Here is a 17,214-nt window from a genome sequence, read left to right as displayed (position 1 = left end):
CTCGGTGGCCAAGGCTGGGGGAGGGCGGGTGGTTGCTCCAGGCTACCCAGCCGGACACAGCTGGAGGACCTGGGCCTCCGCCTGGCCACACTGGCAGCCAAGTCCGAAAGAAAGCAGAGTCCCTGGCAGCTCTCTGCCAGGAGGAGCTTACAGTAGCTGCGTCGTGTTTTCCATAGCAGCACAGTGGTGCGTCCTGATGCTTCTAGCCACCTCCACTGGGCCCACCTGCTGCTGAGACAAGGTGGAAGTCTGGCTGGCTGCATGACGTGGCTGGTACATTGTGGAGACTGCCATATCCTCGTCTCAGGGCTCGCGAGTACAGGTGAAATCTAGGCTTGGCCCATTTGAGTCAGCCTCTAAAGGCGGGAACCTCACTCCAAACCTGCAAATGGAGCAAGCATCATGTCACGTCCCTGGGTCCCTCTTTAGCCTAAATGTTGCAGGAGATGCAGGGTCATAAAACAGGAACAGTTAACACAGAACAGATATGACTAAAAGATGGGCCTTCCTGGAGCACAAAGAATGGGGAACATCACCAGTGGTTCCCTATGAGGCTGTGCCACCCTGTGTCATACCGCACCTACTTGTGCCGAGTAGACAGGCATCAGATGACATGCTTCTTTGGGAGGGCTTCTTGTATCTGCATGGGGAGGTTTGTCATGAAGAAGCCATTGCTGAACCTCTTGGCTCAAAAGGCAGCCCACAACATGAAACAGCAGCGCAGGCAGCACATGTGAGGATGCTGGTGTGATTTGCAGCAGATCCAACCCAACCCACCCCAAAACACTAGGTTTGCCGAGAGCCATTTACCCCACCACAGTTCAGTTCATGCAGTTTTCCAAGCCCCAGTGCCATGCGTTTCTCTAGTGCCGGCTCCTGCAGCATTTAAAGGCACTTCAGCCACGTGAAGAGCCTGGATACCCTGTCCCTGGCAGGTGTCTGTCTTGGCTCTCTGATGCGCCTTTTGGAGCTGTGACAAGGACAAGAGCAATGTGCAGCTGTGGAACAAGGGCCTGTGACCCAGCTGGTATCTTGAAGCACTTGGGTTTGGATTAATACTCTCAAAAACTGTCCCTCCAAGCTGGGTTATTTCTCCTAGGTCTCTGTGGCGTTGAGGAGGCCTGTCAGCAAACTGCTAGAAAATGGGAAAGCAGAAAGGTCCCAGCGGTAGAAACGAGACAGTTGCTTCTTCTGATGGAGGGACAGCTCGCTGAACATCTGCTCTGATAACCAGCTGTAGGTCCACCGCACCTGGGTGTCGGTGAACTTGGGGAGGAGGATGTGTGCTGGCAGCCCGGCTTGCCGCAGCAGGTGACCCAGCTCCTGCCTGAGGAAGCCAAACACCACCACGTAGTCATACTGGACGAGACAGGGCCGGCAGAGGCTGACAAGTGGTTTCCAAGTCACGCTGGCGTTGTGCTGTCCACCATCTAAAACGTCCTGCACGAAGCTGCTGAAGGAAGGGCTGCTTCCCATGCCCTGCATGAAGGCGGAGATCAGCCTCTGGAAAGGGTCCCTGACAAACAGCACTTTGGTGTAGGAGCCCAACATGGCCTCGATCTCCGTCAGGTTGAACTCACCCAGCTGCATCTCCAGAGCACGCCGCTGAGGGTAGGGAAGCAGCACCGGGAGCGTCATGTTTTCCTTCTCCTCTAGCTTCTTCAAAAGCTGCTGCCATTCCTCGATCCCTGTCGATGGCGCTTGGCAGTAGAGGAGGTCCAGCTTGGTGCTCACCCTCAAACTGGAGAGCAGGCGGGTTCTCTCCTCCCGGCTCCTTGGCAGCGTGGTGACTTTGCCTGATCGTCCGCAGAAAGCTCTCAGTCTCTTCTTCCTGAGCTGCTGAACGTGCAGGAAGGTGTCCAGCGTCAAAGTGAAGCCCTCCTCTGCCTTGGGGACCAGGTCACCTGCAAAACACCATTTGAAGATGGGGGTAAGAAGAGCCCATAGTGGGCCTCTGCCCTGAGCCGGCACCCCAGTGCAGGATGCTGTGGCAGGCTTTTTTCCGGTTATTCCAGTGTGGAAAGGACAGAGCGTGAGCGAAGGAGAGGGGGAGGAGAGGTGAGACCAGCCCTGCCTGGCAAAGAGCTCGGATTTGCCGGGAAATGGGTTTCTGTCCCTGTGAGCGTGTGGGCTCGTGGACACCCAGACCTTGCTTTCCCCAAACCGCCGTGTCTGAGCACTGACCTTGACCGTAGCTTTGTGCCACGGACCCTGTTCTCCACTAAATCCTAATTTTTGCTTTAAACGCCTTGCTTTCGACTGAGCTTAACTGAGGTGAGTTTGCCACAGAGCGTCACAAACAGCCTGAGAGACCGGGGAGCCGTAAATTGGTTTGTAGCTACAAATATGCACCCCCTGCAGACCCCTTTTGCATCCGTTAATTGGTTAACATCAGCTACCAAACATATGCGACAGCAAGAGATGATTCTCAATGGCTCGGGGCTATGTAGAAATCCAAATGACGTAACTTCTTGCATCACTTCCATAAGTACATTTTTTCGCCTGTAGATAAAAAGGAAAGAGCAAATACAAAGCAAAAAGCAAACAGAAGCGAGAAGACAAGAGAGCAGCTATAAGAGGCGAAAGCAAATAAAAAGGCTGTATGACAGCCGGTTTAATTTCTCAGATCTCAGCTTTCCTTCTTATTTTTATCTCCTTCTTTTTGATGTGAAGGGGCCAGAGTGGGTTTGAATGCAGAGGATGAAGGCCTGCCTTGCTATTTATTTTTTTTTTTTTTTAGCAGCAGCAGCAGCAGCAGTCTGCCCCGTCTGCTCAGTGCGGGCGTTTGGCAGCCCTGGGGAGACACTTTGCTTGACGATTTCTCCCGGGGCCTTGGGAAGTTAAATCTTTCCCACTGATTTGGGGAGGCTCAGGGAGGGAGGCTCAACTGCGCAGGGAAGAGAAGCGCAGTTAAAATTAGGGAAAGGAACGCCGGGAACACAGGATGAAACGCAGCAGTGCCTGAAGCTACCCTGGGCTCTGCTCTTCCACTCACCCAGCCCCACAACGACAATGTCTGCAAACTCTAGCCATGACTTTGCCCTGGATTGACCAGGACTGGAAAGGAGGAATGCATTTTTTAGGCAAGAGAGGCATTAATCGCTAGTTTCCCTGCCCCTCCTCCTTCCTGCCTCCCCGACAGCGTTTCACCCTTCCCAGCAAAGGTTTTGGGAGTCACCTCCAGCAGTCTGACACCTGGTTTCCCCACCACACCTGGGGCCAATGATCCCACTAAGGACATAAAAGACAGCTCCACCCCAACTTTCTCCACAGTTTTTGTTGCCCCCAGGGCTGTGCAAATGGTATTTTCTGTGCTGTAGGTGTTTGCCCACCAAGAACCTCAAAAAAAAAAAAAGCCACAGAAATGCTGCCAGCCGTGCAGGACCGCTGTGGTGCCCAGGTGTTACGTTACCTCCTTGGCCGGTGGCCGGGCTCCGGAGAAGCAGCCTCCAGCTGAGGAAGGCGGCGATGCCCAGGGCAGCCGAGATGCCGAGGCGGGGAAGGAAACGCATTTCCCGGGAGCTGCTGTGGCGCTGGGAGCCGAACGCCGTGCCGGAGAGCAGGTGGGGACCTGCAGGAAAGGTGTTGGGGAACCTCCTGTGTTTACTCAAGAGGAAACACACCCAGAGCTGGGTTGAAGCACTGGTTGGGCAGCAGCTCGGCCAGGGGCAGGGAAATGGCCTGAGGCACAAAAGGTGCCTCCTGCCCCATGTTTACAATGTGAGGTTTTGAGGCAGAATCTGCCTTTTAATCGATGTCCCCTCGGCTCTTGGCCACACCAGATGACTGCGGTCCCTGTGAGAAACGAGCCCTGCACCCACAGCCTCGCACAGGGCCCTACAGAGCCAGGTGGGGTGGGATGTCCCCGCTCTGGGACTGGGGCCGAACAAGCGAGTGCTGAGATGTGGGTCCCACCTCCCTGGTGCTGGTGGGTCTTGTGAGGTAGAAGCTGGGGCAGGGGAGGTGACGCGATGGGGCGCACCCCCGTGTCATGTGGCAGCTCCGTGACTAACCAGGGACTGGAAGCGCTGCGCCGCTGCCTGTGCCCTTTTTGCTGAGGGCCGCTTCAAATTTGTGACTGCCGCTTGCTTTGTGAGAGCAGTTGGAGAGCCCAGGCAGAGCAGAAGCACAGTTATTCTGAAAAGTGGGTGCACACGCTGCTCCTCCCCTTCCCCAAGGAGCCACAGCCTCACTGGCGAGTGTGACAACTGTGAAGGCCAAGGCAACGGGGACTGCGGCAGTCTGGGGAGTGTGACCCGTTCCTGTCCGGCCCCGTGGTTATCATGGCTACAAAGACTTCAAAATCAGGGAGTGATTATTTACAAATTGCCTTTTTACGGTGAGAGTTGCTGCCAGCAGCACCCTGGCAGCCAGGCCACCAGCTGGCATGTGGCAGGGACGTGGTCCGGCTGAAAGACCCTGTACCCACGTGGGGCTATAAGTGGCTGAAGGAGAAGGGATCGCTCCCTTGAAGCTCAGGGAGAGCGAGCGGGCACGCTGGGCACACAGACCAGGGCAGGTAGCGCGCAGGGGCACAAGGGCTGTGTTGCATGGGGGCACAGTGAAGCAGCTCTGTGGGGTGGCAACCCACCTCCCAGGAGGTCTTGACGGAGCCTGGTCTTGTGCCACGGGTGGATTTGCTCTCGTTTGGACAACTGTGATTTTTCCCACCAGAGGGTGCTCTGCGCCTGAGGAACCCCCGACCGCCTGGGAGCCAGGTGATGGAGACAGGCCGTACCCAACGCTTCCCGGCGGCGGTTTGAAGAACCAATTTCACAGCCTTCGTGGCCGCGCTTGCAACTTTTAAAGTGTGCTGCGTCTCCTTCGAGAAGGGAAATCTTTTTCCTTGGGAAAGCTGCTGGGAGTCTGGGAAAGGCTGTGAAATTCTTCCCATCTCTCAGCAGGGGGGATGCGTTTCCTTTAGGTGATGGGGTCCCCATGTTGGGAGGTCAGGTCTTGCGGATGGACCCCGCTGCATGTCTCCCTACAACCTGTCCCCCCAAATCCTGGAGAAGCAGGGCACAGCCTGAGGTTGGGGTGGGGCGGGTGAATGGCCACCTTTTGCTTCCCATCCCAGCAGAAGACAAGCGTTTCACTTGGAGCTGCAGTGCTATGCTTACTCCTCCCAGCCCCATGGGTCTTAGGGCAGGAGGGTGCCTGAGTGCAAGAAAACAAGTGTTTCTTATGCACAAGGGATGCAGGAGCATGGGGAAATGGCCGCGGTGCAGGGCTCTGTATGGGGCAGCATACTCTGCTTTTTCCCCAGTGCAGGTTAACTGGTGCCGAGCGCCTTCCCTCTTCCATCTGAGCAAACCGGTGCTCAGCATCACTTCTCCTCTGCAGCTCCCAAAGCTGCTCTTTGGCAGCTGGGCAGCAGCATCCGTGGCCTGGCCGCACGCCTGAGCAGCAGAACCCCGCAGGGGCTGCCGCAGGAGCCCGTCTTGCCACCAGCGGACCCGGCTTGAGCACGAAGAGGTTCTTTTTATTAACGGTCTGCAGTAAGGTTAAAAATTAAAAGTGCAGAAGGAACTCTGCAAGTTCTCTTAGTTACGCAGGTGGCAGCAGCACGTGCCTTCCTGCATTAAAACACAACATCTCAGCTGGGACTGTCCCAACCGCAGCCCTGGCGAGAAAAAGTGCGGCTGAAATCGCTGGGGAGAAACACAATTTATTTTTATTTTACAGTCATGAGGTGAAAGCAAAGAGATGTCGTCTGTCTGCGGGGCAGAAAAAAAAAGTGTAAAAAAAAAAAAAAAAAAGCCCCTTTGCTTTGCATTGCAAGGAAACAGCACTTGCAAAGCTTTGTCGGTGTGGGTCTCTTCAGAGGGGCGTGAGATACAGCGTCTGCTCTGCCTTCGCGACCCACGGACGGGAGGAAACTGCTCCTGAGCTGCTTGGGGCTGGTTTTGGGCAGCAGCTGCTTTGCTGGGGCTGCGCCAGCTAAGCTCCCCCCCACCCCCCCCGGGGGCTTCTGCCCCAAATGCAGATTTCCCTTCGTTAACAGAGCATAACTAGTTAATTTCATTAATGGGAGGTCAAACTCCCTCTCGTTGGCAGGCAGTGCCGGCGCTGTGCTGAGCCCTGCTGGTCAGTGACGCCCCATGGGGCCTCGTGGGTGTTAGCATCCAAACATCGCTCAGATGCCCCCGTGAGACCTGTGTGGTCGTCTCCATCTTCCTCCTAGTCAACAGCAGCCAAATATGCCCAAGACTGCTGTGGAGGCAGGTGTGGGGAAGAGAGAAGCAGGGAACCTTTCCTTTCTCCAACTAACTTGTATCTACCATTTAAATGGTTAACGCAGTGATGTTTTTCCCCACGTTTTCTTTCTTTTTGGGTTTTTTTTTTTTTTTTTGTGGTGTTGAAAAGTTTTCTCGAGTGTCTCTAGACACCCTTTAAATTTAAACTTACTGCTGGGCTTTCCCTGCTCGTCTTCCATGGATGCTTAGAAGTGGCCAACAAGGCTGAGACTGCAGTTCTTGAAGAGAAAGGCTTCCTGCTCTCTGCTGCAGAGAGCAGAGGCCGAGCCGGGTGTGGAAACGCACTCACATCCTACTGTTTAATGCAATTGTACAAGGGAATTAATTAGGGAATTCATTTGAAGCTTTATCTTATTTAGGAAAACTCTTATGGCCATGTGAGAAAAAGCTATTCCCTTTTTCCTTAAACCAGCAATAGGATCGCCTGAATAAGGATTTCCAGATTTAGCCCCACCGATGGCTCGAGCTGGTTTGCCTCAGGCTCCCTTTTTTTTTTTTTTCTCATAGGACGCAAACCCTTTGGAGATATTCTTATACGTTAATAAACATCCTCATCTTCAGCCTTCCCGCGTTCCTCCCACACTTCCAAATTTTGCAAAGTATTGTCTTGTGTGACCGTGACCCGCAGGCGCTGGGGTGCTGCTGTCCCCCCCCTCCCTTGTTCCTTGTTCCTCCTTGCACCCGCCTGCGCTTGTGGGAATGTGAACTTTGCGAAGTGATGGCAAACGCCGCCTCGTTCGGCGAGGGATGTTTTTACATTGCGAGTAAAGGAAGAGTGGATAGGAAACCTCCTTCTTCTCCTGCTTCTTGTTTGGAAACTCACATACGACATCTACTTTTTGCATGCCAAGTTGGGCCCGTCGCTCATCAGAAACACCGGAGCAGCCAGAGGAGGAACGAGCTGCCCCGCTCCCAGAGCATCGTTTAATATGGAAAGAGTCTCTTGCCTTCGGGAAGGACGATCCTGAGAGCAGGGCTGCCGGGCTGCTGGCTGGGGATGCCTTGCACCGAGTGGAGGGGGATTCCTCGAAATCAAACCAAGAAGTTGAGGGGAGGAGTGGGTATTTGTGGATAAACCGGGGGTGTTGCGAGCTGAGTGGGTGGCCTCTGCTCCATCGCATCTCCTCATTCCCCGAGCTCCTCTCCGTGTGCTGGTGGAGAAGTTTGGCTGCCCAGCTTGCTTAGCACTGGGGCACAGGCTCACCCCATTGCCCGCCCGCAGGACTGTCTTAGTCTTGGGGGCTGCTCAGGATGAGGTTTAGCACTTTTAATTCATGAACTGGAGCACATCTGTAAACATCCTTTAGTCTTGTGGTCATTTCAAGAGATTTGGCCAAAAGCGTCCATTCTTGACTGCTTCCTGGTGGGGAGGAGCTGGGATTTTCTTCCATCTAGCTCCTGCCAGATGTGGGCAGCTGTGGGGTGAGACAGTCTGCCCAGCACCCTGGGCCCATCTCCGTCTCCTCCAGCGCTTGCATTCAGCGCTGCCGCCGCGCTGCCAGAGTTAGGGGTGGGTCAGAAAGGTGGACGTCTGTCCTTCTGAGTTGGACAGAGAGCACCAGCCTGGCTTCAGGCAGGTGGGGAGAAGCCGGAGGCCGGGGGGACTGTCCCCTGCAGCAGCATCCCGGGACTGGCCGGAGCTGGACCAGAAATAGTTACGCAAGGCAGAAAGGAAAGGAGAGCGAGTTCACATCGCGCCCAAGGAGGGGAGCAGGTAGGACAATGTTTGGAGTGGTTGTACAACTCCGGCGCTTCCTGTTTTCCCGCGGGCAGGAGCTGTGATTGTCACTTCTTATTCAGCTCCTCATCCTGGGAGGAAGACGGTATCGGGCTGTCCGGGGGCAGCAGGATGTTTATGTGGTAGGCTGAGTCAAGGTGCTGCTTTTAATACTCCCTGGAGCAGAGTCATTGGGGGAAATGTACATTTTAGATTTTTATTTTTATTTAAAAGAAGGCTCATCGACATCCAAAAGCGCTTCGCAATCGCCATGCGGGCTGTGTGGCTTATCGCCAGCGCCGAGTGTCATTTTTTTCTGAGGCTATTACACAAGGATTTTACAAGGTGCCATGAACTATTGGTGATTTAGGGAGGATTCGTGTAATTAGAGATGCTATATTGAGAGGCTTTGCTTAATTACTATGTAAGCTGTTAAACTTCACATTCACTCAGCCGGGCCCTCGTCAACACGAACACCTAACCATGGCGGAGAGAAGCTGAGGCAGCCGTACAAGCCGTACAAGCTGGAACATAGGAAGTTCCCTTCAAATACACGGAAAAACTTCTTTACGGTGAGGGTGACAGAGCACTGGAACAGGCTGCCTAGGGAGGTTGTGGAGTCCCCTTCTCTGGAGATTTTCAAGACCCGCCTGGATGCAGCCCTGAGTAATGTGCTCTGGGCAATCCTGCTCTAGCAGGGGAGTTGGACTAGATGATCTCTAGAGGTCCCTTCCAACTCTGAAATTCCGTGATTCTGTACCACCTCTGCTGCGTTCTTGCCTGGAGGACCCCTCTCTCCCTGCTTTATTAGGGACAAGGGCATTTTCCTGGGAGAGGGGGACTCAGTGAAGCTGAGCTTCTTAAAAACTAAGGGGATTACAGCCATCACCTCTCTGCAGTAGCAGATGGAAATCTCATGGGGGGGAAAAAATAGCATGTGTTTGGATCCAGGCATGCAGGGGAAGGATGCTCATGGGACTAGCGCCCACCCCCTCCATCCCATCCCCTGCCATGGGACTAGCGCCCATCCCCTCCATCCCATCCCCTGCCATGGGACTAGCAGCCATCCATCCCATCCCTTGCCACAGGACTAGCAGCTATCACCTCCATCCCAGCAGCTCCTCACGCAGCTTCACGGTACCGCCCAAACAGCCCAAGACCTTTTACCACCAAGCATTTCTCTAACCACGTCCCAGTCTTGCTTTGCATCCCAAGCACTTCCCAGCTCCTCCTGGCCTTCCTCGCTCTTTCTCTGACTTTTAAGCTGCAGGAGCACCACAGGGGCCTGGGAGAAACCTGAAGCGCACACAGGCAAACCAGGCAGGACATATGTGTGTGTGGTAATTTGGAAAATCTAGTCCTTCACCTTTTGTTTCTCATTTATTTTTAATATGAAGCAAGTCTTGTCCTGGCTGTTACGTTCCTTAACAACACGTACTTTACGGTGCGACTCTCAGCTGCCCTTTGCATTTTAGGCCCTGACTAAGCAAATTGCATGGGCAAATCCTTATCTATTCAATCCAGATACTTCTCCTCCTTGAACTGCTGTTCCTTTTGGGATCAGAGTAAGAGGGGGATCCACAAAGCACCCTTGGAAGCCACTTCTCCACCCCACCAACGTGTGGGCAAAGCCTGTGCTTGATCCCCATCTTCATGGAGATTGCCCTTTTATTTTGTTCTCTTGGATGGCCGCAGCAGCACTGATGGGGGCTGCGCAGAGGAAACGTGGGTCTGAAATGTCTCAGGACCTCCTGGAAAAGAGGAGCCTCTCTCGGGGGGATGGTTTCTCAGGCAGCTTTTGGCCCAGGGTCTGGCTTTTGCTGGTGGTCCCTGAAAGCTGAACTTGTTTGAGGGCATGGCCAGACATCTGCCCATCGCCCCTGGCCTCTCCCAAGGGTGCGCTGCCACGTTACGCTGCTGGCTATCAAATTTTCTTGGTCACTGGTTGTTTCTATTACTCATGTAGCAACCCTTCAGCTCTTCAGAGATCCCTGGCTTTTTCTGAGCCACTTTCAGAGGCGACGGCAGCACGGCTCACTTGGGCCACCTCCACACCTGGCTTTGCGGGATGTTATTTCTGATGAGCGAGGTTTACGGGAACTCTGGAGCCTCTGGTCCCAACTGTTTTACTGTACCAGAAGTGGCAGGGGGAAAAGGGTTTAAGGTCTGTTTGTTTTACTTTTTGGTCCAGACAATAAGCCAGCAAATACTCCCAGGTTGTTTATATTTGGATAAGGCTGCTCCGCGTCCTGTGAAAGGAAAATGACACATCTGCTTCTCCTGGGGAGAGATGGTGTGGGACAGACGGACCTTGCTACAGGCAGGCGCAGCTGCCAGAAGCCTCTTGATGCCACTTGTGTGATGCACAGGGTGGCCTGGGCGCTTCGGTCCAGCCAGGGAGGGCACGGCAGGGGCACAACTACCTGGTTTGTTCCCTGTTGGTGGCATTAAGGTTGGGAGCAGATGTACAGGAAAGGCAGAGCTTGGCCCTCAGTGCCAGCCCCACGCTGCTGCTGCCGCCTCCTCCTCTCCCACGGGCTCCTGCGGGAAGCAGGGCTGTGGACACCGGGAGGTCGCCTCATCAGTCTTCCCATCCAACAAATTGTTTTTGGAGTCTTTGGGATGTGAACCACAAACCAAAATTCTGTTTTCCTGCATTTTTCCCAAAAGCATGGCACCTCCCAGTGTGATGCCGTGACGGGAAAGGGCAGGAGGCATCACGGGGGGTTCAGCTGCAGGGCTTTGGGCTGGTTCTTCTTGGCTCCTCACTGGGTACCGTCCACCTGACCCCACTGGAGGACACCCAGCTCGTCGCACCTGCATGTCTCCATCCCTCACCGGCCCTGAGCCTCACGTCTTCTCACAACTAATGGGATTTAGCTGCGGCAAAGCCAGGATTGAGCCAGTGAGCACTTGGGCCACAACAACCCCATGCACAGCTACAGGCTTGGGGAAGTGTGGCTGGAAAGCTACCTGGCAGAAAAGGACCTGGGGGTTCTAATTGACAAGCTGCTGAACATGAGCCAGCAGTGTGCCCAGGTGGCCAAGAAAGCCGATGGCATCCTGGCTTGTATTAGAAATAGTGTGACCAACAGAAGGAGGGAGGTGATTGTCCCCCTGTACTCAGCACTGGTGAGGCCACACCTTGAGTATTGTGTTCGATTCTGGGCACCTCAATATGAGAGAGACATCAAGGTGCTGGAGCGAGTGCAGAGGAGGGCAACGAAGCTGGTGAAGGGCCTGGGGAATAAATCTCATGAGGAGCGATTGAAGGAGCTGGGACTGTTTAGTTTGAGGAAGAGGAGGCTGAGGGGAGACCGCATCGCTCTCTACAACTACTTGAAAGGACACTGTAGAAAGGTTGGTGCTGGTCTCTTCTCACAGGTAATTAGTGACAGAACAAGAGGGAATGGGTTCAAGCTGCAGCAGGGTAGGTTTAGGCCGGACATTAAGAAAAAATTCTTCACAGGAAGAGTGGTCAGCCACTGGAATAGGCTGCCCAGGGAGGTGGTGGAGTCACCATCCCTGGATGTGTTTAAGACTCGTTTAGATGTGGTGTTAGGGGATATGGTGTAGGGGAGAACTTTGTAGAGTGGAGTTGATGGTTGGACGCGACGATCCCAAGGGTCTTTTCCAACCTAAATGATTCTATGAATGCCCGGCCCCGTACAGCCGGCTGGTGGAGCCCCTTGCCTCGACACGAGTCTTATCTGAGCCTGGGCAACTGCAGGATTCATTCGGGGGTACAACACGTACAGCATCCCCCTCGGTGATACATTCCCAAGGCTGGGTCTCGTGGGTGTGGGAGCATCTCGCCCATGGCCAACTGCAGAGGGACGCTCCGTCCTCCTCTCCTTTATGCTGACACGCTCCTGCAAACCAAACACGTACCCGAGATCTTTTCACGGGAGCTGGGCAGCCCTTCGTGGCTAGGCAGAAGCAGGAAGGTTATAAAAGCAATCCAAAAACTTTTTTCTTTTTTTAATTTATTTTTTAAATTACTCACTAGCTGCTTGCCCGACAGGGAAAGGTCGGGCAGAGAGAGAAAGTCATGATCCTGCGGCCCTGCAGCGCCGCTGGCACTGAGACACGTCAGGGGAGAGGAATTTTCTTGGCCGGGGGGGATCGAGTGCCTGTTTTACCACTGTGGGGCCTCGGCAGCTCCCAGGATAGCTCTGCTGGCTTCACCCTGGGACAGGAGCTTTGAGAAACCTCCAGGAGCTCACAGCTCCGCTAGAGTCTGTAACTCCAACTGGGTCCCACATCCTCCTTCTTGATCTCAAAATTGGTCAGAATATTTTTTCTTTTTTTAAATTTCCTCAGGGTTATTTTTACCTAAAAGTGAAGAAAAGAGAAACTTCTCTTCCTATTGTTTTTTCCCCAGAGTTTTTGGAAGGAGGAAGAGGGGAAATGACTTTCCTCCCTCATTCAAAGCTGGCAAACACAGCCAAAAACTGCCTCCTCCTCCCTTTTTTTTACTTTTATTAGTAAACCTCACCTAACTGTCTGTAAATTGGGCGTTCCTGTGGATATTTTCATTCTGTGAAAAAACCCACTCCCCCACCTCTCCTCTCTGAGGAGCCTACACAGCAGATACAGGTCGAGGGATCTGCTCTCCATGAGCTCAGGGCTTTGATGGACCCTGCTGGGGGTATGTGGGGAGACGGGAATATAAGAGCCTCGCAGTTCTGTCACTTCTGTTTATCCATGTCTTCATCTTGGTTGACAAGAAAATCGTGGCAAAATCTTCCATCACCCTGCTATCTACCACACTCCTAGCCACCTCCACCGCTTCGTGAAGGACATTGGTTTTGGTGACCAGCCTTTGGTCACAAGGCCTTGGTGACATGGCCTCCTCCTCGGTGCTGCCCCTTCCATTTTGGGGTGCAGTGATTGCAGCATGGCAACATAATGTGTTAAATTACACTGATTTAAATATAGGGTTTTTCCCCCCCCCCCCCTTCAAATGGTTGTTCTCAAACAGTTGTGACAATATTATTCAGTGTGATCTCATTTGTCTCCCTGCAGGTGCTGAGGTGCATTTGGTTTAAACCTTTCCAAAAAGGCTGGAGACAAGGGAAGTGGCTTCTCGTCACCTGCAGCACCACGTTTCCGCAGAAATAAAAACGTGATGTTATGAACGAAAGGGCCTGGAAACGCTGAAAAGTCACTTGAGAAGAAAAATGATGCAAATGAGCAAATCGCCATCCTTTCACCTGCAGCCGCGATTAAAGCAGCAGCAGATCCTGGAGCTGGGGCAGTTTCGGTCTGAAAAAGCCCGAAGGATTTCAGCTGTGCTTCCTTGTGCGGGGCATAAAATGCGGCAGCTGTTAAAAGCCACGCTCTGGTGCTCCACCTGCCCCCTGTGCTGAATTCAAACGCGGGCAATGAAACTCTTAACAGGGCAAGACAGGCGCAAAAGGGAGGACCAGAGACCTCTGTGCCTGAAGGAAAGGTCCAGGAGCTGCCTGGTTCTACGACATTTCGTCTTCCCTTACACCTATTTCCACTGAATGTGCCGCATGGGAAAATATACCATTTGGGAGCTCTTTGGAAGCAGTGATTCCAGATGCGCCATTGCTAACTCTTACCTAAGGCCTTGTGGCAGGTTTTGCCTCTGGGAGCTCGTAACCCCAGCTGGTGGCTGTGCCCTGGTTGAGCACCCTCAGCTGATTCTCCTGGTGAAGCTGAAGAAGGAGGCAAAGAAGATGGGTGATGGAGAGATGGGTCCCTTGGGAAAGACACCCACAAGCAGGCATCTATCACTCGCTTCAGCCTCGGAGGGAGGACAAGTCGTCAGGGAAGGGGTGGGAAGATGCTGTAGACCCCATGCCAAAAGCAATGCTTTCAGCAGCTCCCGAGTGGTGGGAACTGGCATCGCTGCTGGGATCGATGTGAGAGTGCTGCCCCAGCCCTTGGGGTTTAACGGGAGGGGAGCACTGAAATTCCCCTGAGAATCTGGGTCCTCCTGGGGCTTTTTAAGACCCTTGGCTGGTGGTTTGGTGTTGCTCCAGCACATTCCCACTCCCTTACTCCTTCTCCGGCAGGCCCTTTGAGGAAGACCGTGCTGGTGTCCCAGGAGACCTGCCAGTGCCAGCTGCCTCTATAAATACTCCTGCTGTAAATTCTGAGAGCTCGGTCCCTGGCAGGCACATCCCTGCCTCCCATCACCATGTTGTAGGGTGCCGGGCTGGAAACTCCCAGGCTCTGAGCACTGCCACAAGAGAAACAGCAATTAATGTCTTGTTCGGAGGCTTACATTTCAATTTTCAATTGATTAATAAAAGCGATGCAGTGGTGGCTCTCTGGTACTGCAGCATTTCCGTTCCCTTGGTCTTATTTAAGTCAAATATTTTAATTTTTGCACCGGGATGAACTGGTGTTAGAAAGAACACATGGACACGCGTGCCCGCAGAAGCACTGCAGGCTCCGTGGCGGTGAGCCTGGGAGCTGGGGTGAGATGTCGGTGTGTTGGGATCAGACCTGTGGGTCTTCGTTTCGTTGTTTTGTGGAGGAATCAGCACGGAGCTCCCTACCGTTGTGGGATACCTCCTCCCATTTGGAAGGCTCGAGCTTCCCCAGTGGGCTGAGGGCAGCTCTTGCCGCTCTCACTCCCCCAGCCCGTGGAATAGCAGCAGGGGTACTTCTCAGGTTGACCTAAATGGGACATTTTTTTATGCCGTCCTTGCCCAGATTGACTCTCCGAGCCTTTCCATGTGGTGAGGCCGAGTCCCCGGGAATGGCCCGTGCGAGGAGGAGGAGGAAAGCCTCGCCTGCCTGCATGTCTCTGACAGCCCCCCGCGGTATTAAAGGATGCCTCAGGGACGGGCTGCAGCCGGAGCTGCTTTCAGTCCCCAGTGCCCCATCATCTGCATCCACACCTCCAGCGCGAGAATCGAGATGGATTCTCAAAAGGGAAAAAAAAAAAGGGCACTTTTCCTCCTCTTCTCAGGGAAAACTCTCACTTCCTTTTACTGGCTTGCCAGGAGGAACGGCTTGCTGGGGGCTGAGGAAAGTTTCTGCTCGAGACCTGGGAAATGCGTGAATTCCTCTTCACATCCCTCTTGGCACATCTCCTTTTGGCACTTGAGGATTTCTTCCCTGGTGGCAGAGAAAAGCCGGCAAGAGGAGAGTAGGAGCTGGTGGGCGGCAGAGCCCTCGCCAGCGTTCTCCCTTAATATAAACAATGCTGGTGACCTCGGTGGCTTTGGGATAAGGTTTCGGTGTGTGAGCACCTGCCCAGGGCAGACATAGCTGAGGAGAGCGATGCTTTTGCATTACAGGAGGCTGAGCATCACAGAATGGTAGGGGCTGGAAGGGACCTCTGGAGATCATCTAGTCCAACCCCCCTGCCAGAGCAGGGTCGCCTAGAGCAGGTTCTGGCTCGAAACAGCCTGTCCTGAAATTATGTGTCCCGCAGAGGTGTGGAGCGACCCCCCCGAGGCAGGCCTGTATGTACCGCCCTCCCCCCAGCCCGGGAGCTGCGTCGGGGAGCACCGGTACGGGAGCGTGTCACGGGGGAGTGGGAAGGGTGGGAGGAATGACTGTTCTCCCGTGCTTATATTTATCTCCCGGTTGATGACCAGGCTCAAAAGGCAGGATACGCCTCCCTGGAGCCCAACAAACTCACAAACATCTACCTGGGGAAGGATGCAAACCCGAACCCTGCTACTAAAAATATTCAGGCAAACAGAGATTTTCCAAAACAGAGTTCCGGAAATGCTAAATTTGGTGGCGATTCATTGAGGGAGGGGAGGCACAACCGCTTTATTCTTTTTTCCCCTAAGGCAAGCAGGAACAATGTGAATCCCGAACGCCATTCCTCCTGCCCCCTCAGCTGGGCTGCCGTGCTTTGAAGCGCCCATCAATAACCCCGTGGGCACCGGCTTCCCAAGAAGGCAGACCTGCCGCAAAAACAGGAATCCCTTATCGGGCGGCAGGAAATTCTATTTTTACGTTGAAGTTCAGATTAAAAATAAAAGGGAAAGATATCCACGGCGGGTGCGGGCTAAAATTAAACCCTGAGCTGCTTCTCCCCTCATGGCTGGCTCCTGCTGCTCGCCTGATGGAGAAACCGATGGTGAAGGAGCGTCGAAGGAGCCCGCTGTCACTGGGTGCTCTCGGTGGGATTTGCTCTGCTGTGGTGCTTTTCTCCTCCCGGTGAACTTTATGAGCGTGGCTTAAACTAACCCCCTTGGACCACTGCTGTGGCCAAGGCCTGTGTCCTGGGCAGGTGGGGAGAGGCTCTTTTGCATCTTCATCATGTGGCTTCTTGATGTATTTCTGAGAAAAAGGCTTCAGTTTCTTACTGCCCCGTGAGCTGCCCTGACATACATCCAGCCCAAGCCTTTCTCTGACCAAAATTCCTGCATCCAGGTGTCCAACATGATATACGGATGCATCATGAGGGTTTGTCTTGCCCAAGTGACTCCACCGTTGCCAGCTTTGCGTCTGCTCCTCTGCAAGGGATGGACCGGCACATCTGGTCTGGATTTTGAGCATCGCCTTACAAAGTTCTTTGGGATCTGTAGTAATGAAACAAGCCCTGAGCCACAAGCCCCAAATCTCTTCCTTTCCTGCTCTCCAACACTGAAAAGCGACTGCCAAAACAGCGCTGTGGCTGTGTATTTTCATTGCCGCTGTGATTTGTACAACAAATACAGCCCATTTGCAGCTATGCTTTTGTTCTTCGGCATCTCGGGGCTCCGCCAGCTAAAGCCGCGCTCGGGGCTTTCCTCTGAGCTGCACCAGCTTTTCCCAGCTCTGCGGGCAGGGTGCCACCGGGGCAAGTCCCCCAGGGACCATCGGTCATGAAGGTGGCCCTGATGGCACCTCGTCAGCAGTTCTATCAGGGCACCTCGTTTCAGGCTTATCTGTATTGGACCTTGGACCAAGAGGCTTTCTGCTTGGCTTGCAAAAAGCATTTAAAATCTACCCAGAAAAGTCACTTGGTAGAACAAATGCACGAGATGCACGTCTCCTGACTGACCACACTGATGTTTTTTATGTGTGTATATATATACGTGTATATTTAGGACGAGGGGTAACAGTTTCAAACTGAAAGAGGGTAGATTTAGATTGGATATTAGGAAGAAACTCTTTACTGTGAGGGTGGTGAGGCACTGGAATAAATTGCCCAGTGAAGTTGTGGCTGCCCCATCCCTGGAGGTGTTCAAGGCCAGGCTGGATGGGGCTTTGAGCAGCCTGGTCTGGTGGGAGGTGTCCCTGCCCAGGGCCGGG

General features: G+C 53.6%; 1 protein-coding gene across 1 annotated transcript; it reads right to left on the bottom strand.

The window, feature by feature from the left end:
• Positions 1 to 37: 37 nt before the first annotated feature.
• On the bottom strand, positions 38 to 3,675 carry LOC134512634 (carbohydrate sulfotransferase 8-like). The gene is made up of 2 exons (XM_063328160.1): positions 3,413 to 3,675; positions 38 to 1,904 (listed from the first exon to the last, which is right to left on the bottom strand). The coding sequence occupies exons 1-2, from the start codon at positions 3,510 to 3,512 to the stop codon at positions 1,096 to 1,098; spliced, it is 909 nt and encodes a 302-aa protein (XP_063184230.1). The 5' UTR covers positions 3,513 to 3,675; the 3' UTR covers positions 38 to 1,095.
• Between the last annotated feature and the right edge of the window lie 13,539 nt (positions 3,676 to 17,214).

This window comes from Chroicocephalus ridibundus, chromosome 3, assembly GCF_963924245.1.
Source record: "Chroicocephalus ridibundus chromosome 3, bChrRid1.1, whole genome shotgun sequence".
In the NCBI taxonomy this organism is placed as follows: Eukaryota; Metazoa; Chordata; class Aves; order Charadriiformes; family Laridae; genus Chroicocephalus; species Chroicocephalus ridibundus.
This window is presented reverse-complemented; position numbering and strand designations above follow the sequence as displayed.

Excerpts from the sequence above, each read along its gene's own strand:
- LOC134512634 (XM_063328160.1), bottom strand. The coding sequence starts at position 3,512 with ATGCGTTTCCTTCCCCGCCTCGGCATCTCGGCTGCCCTGGGCATCGCC. Across the intron at positions 1,905-3,412 it reads CCCGGCCACCGGCCAAGGAG|GTGACCTGGTCCCCAAGGCA; the intron begins GTAACGTAACAC and ends GGTGTTTTGCAG.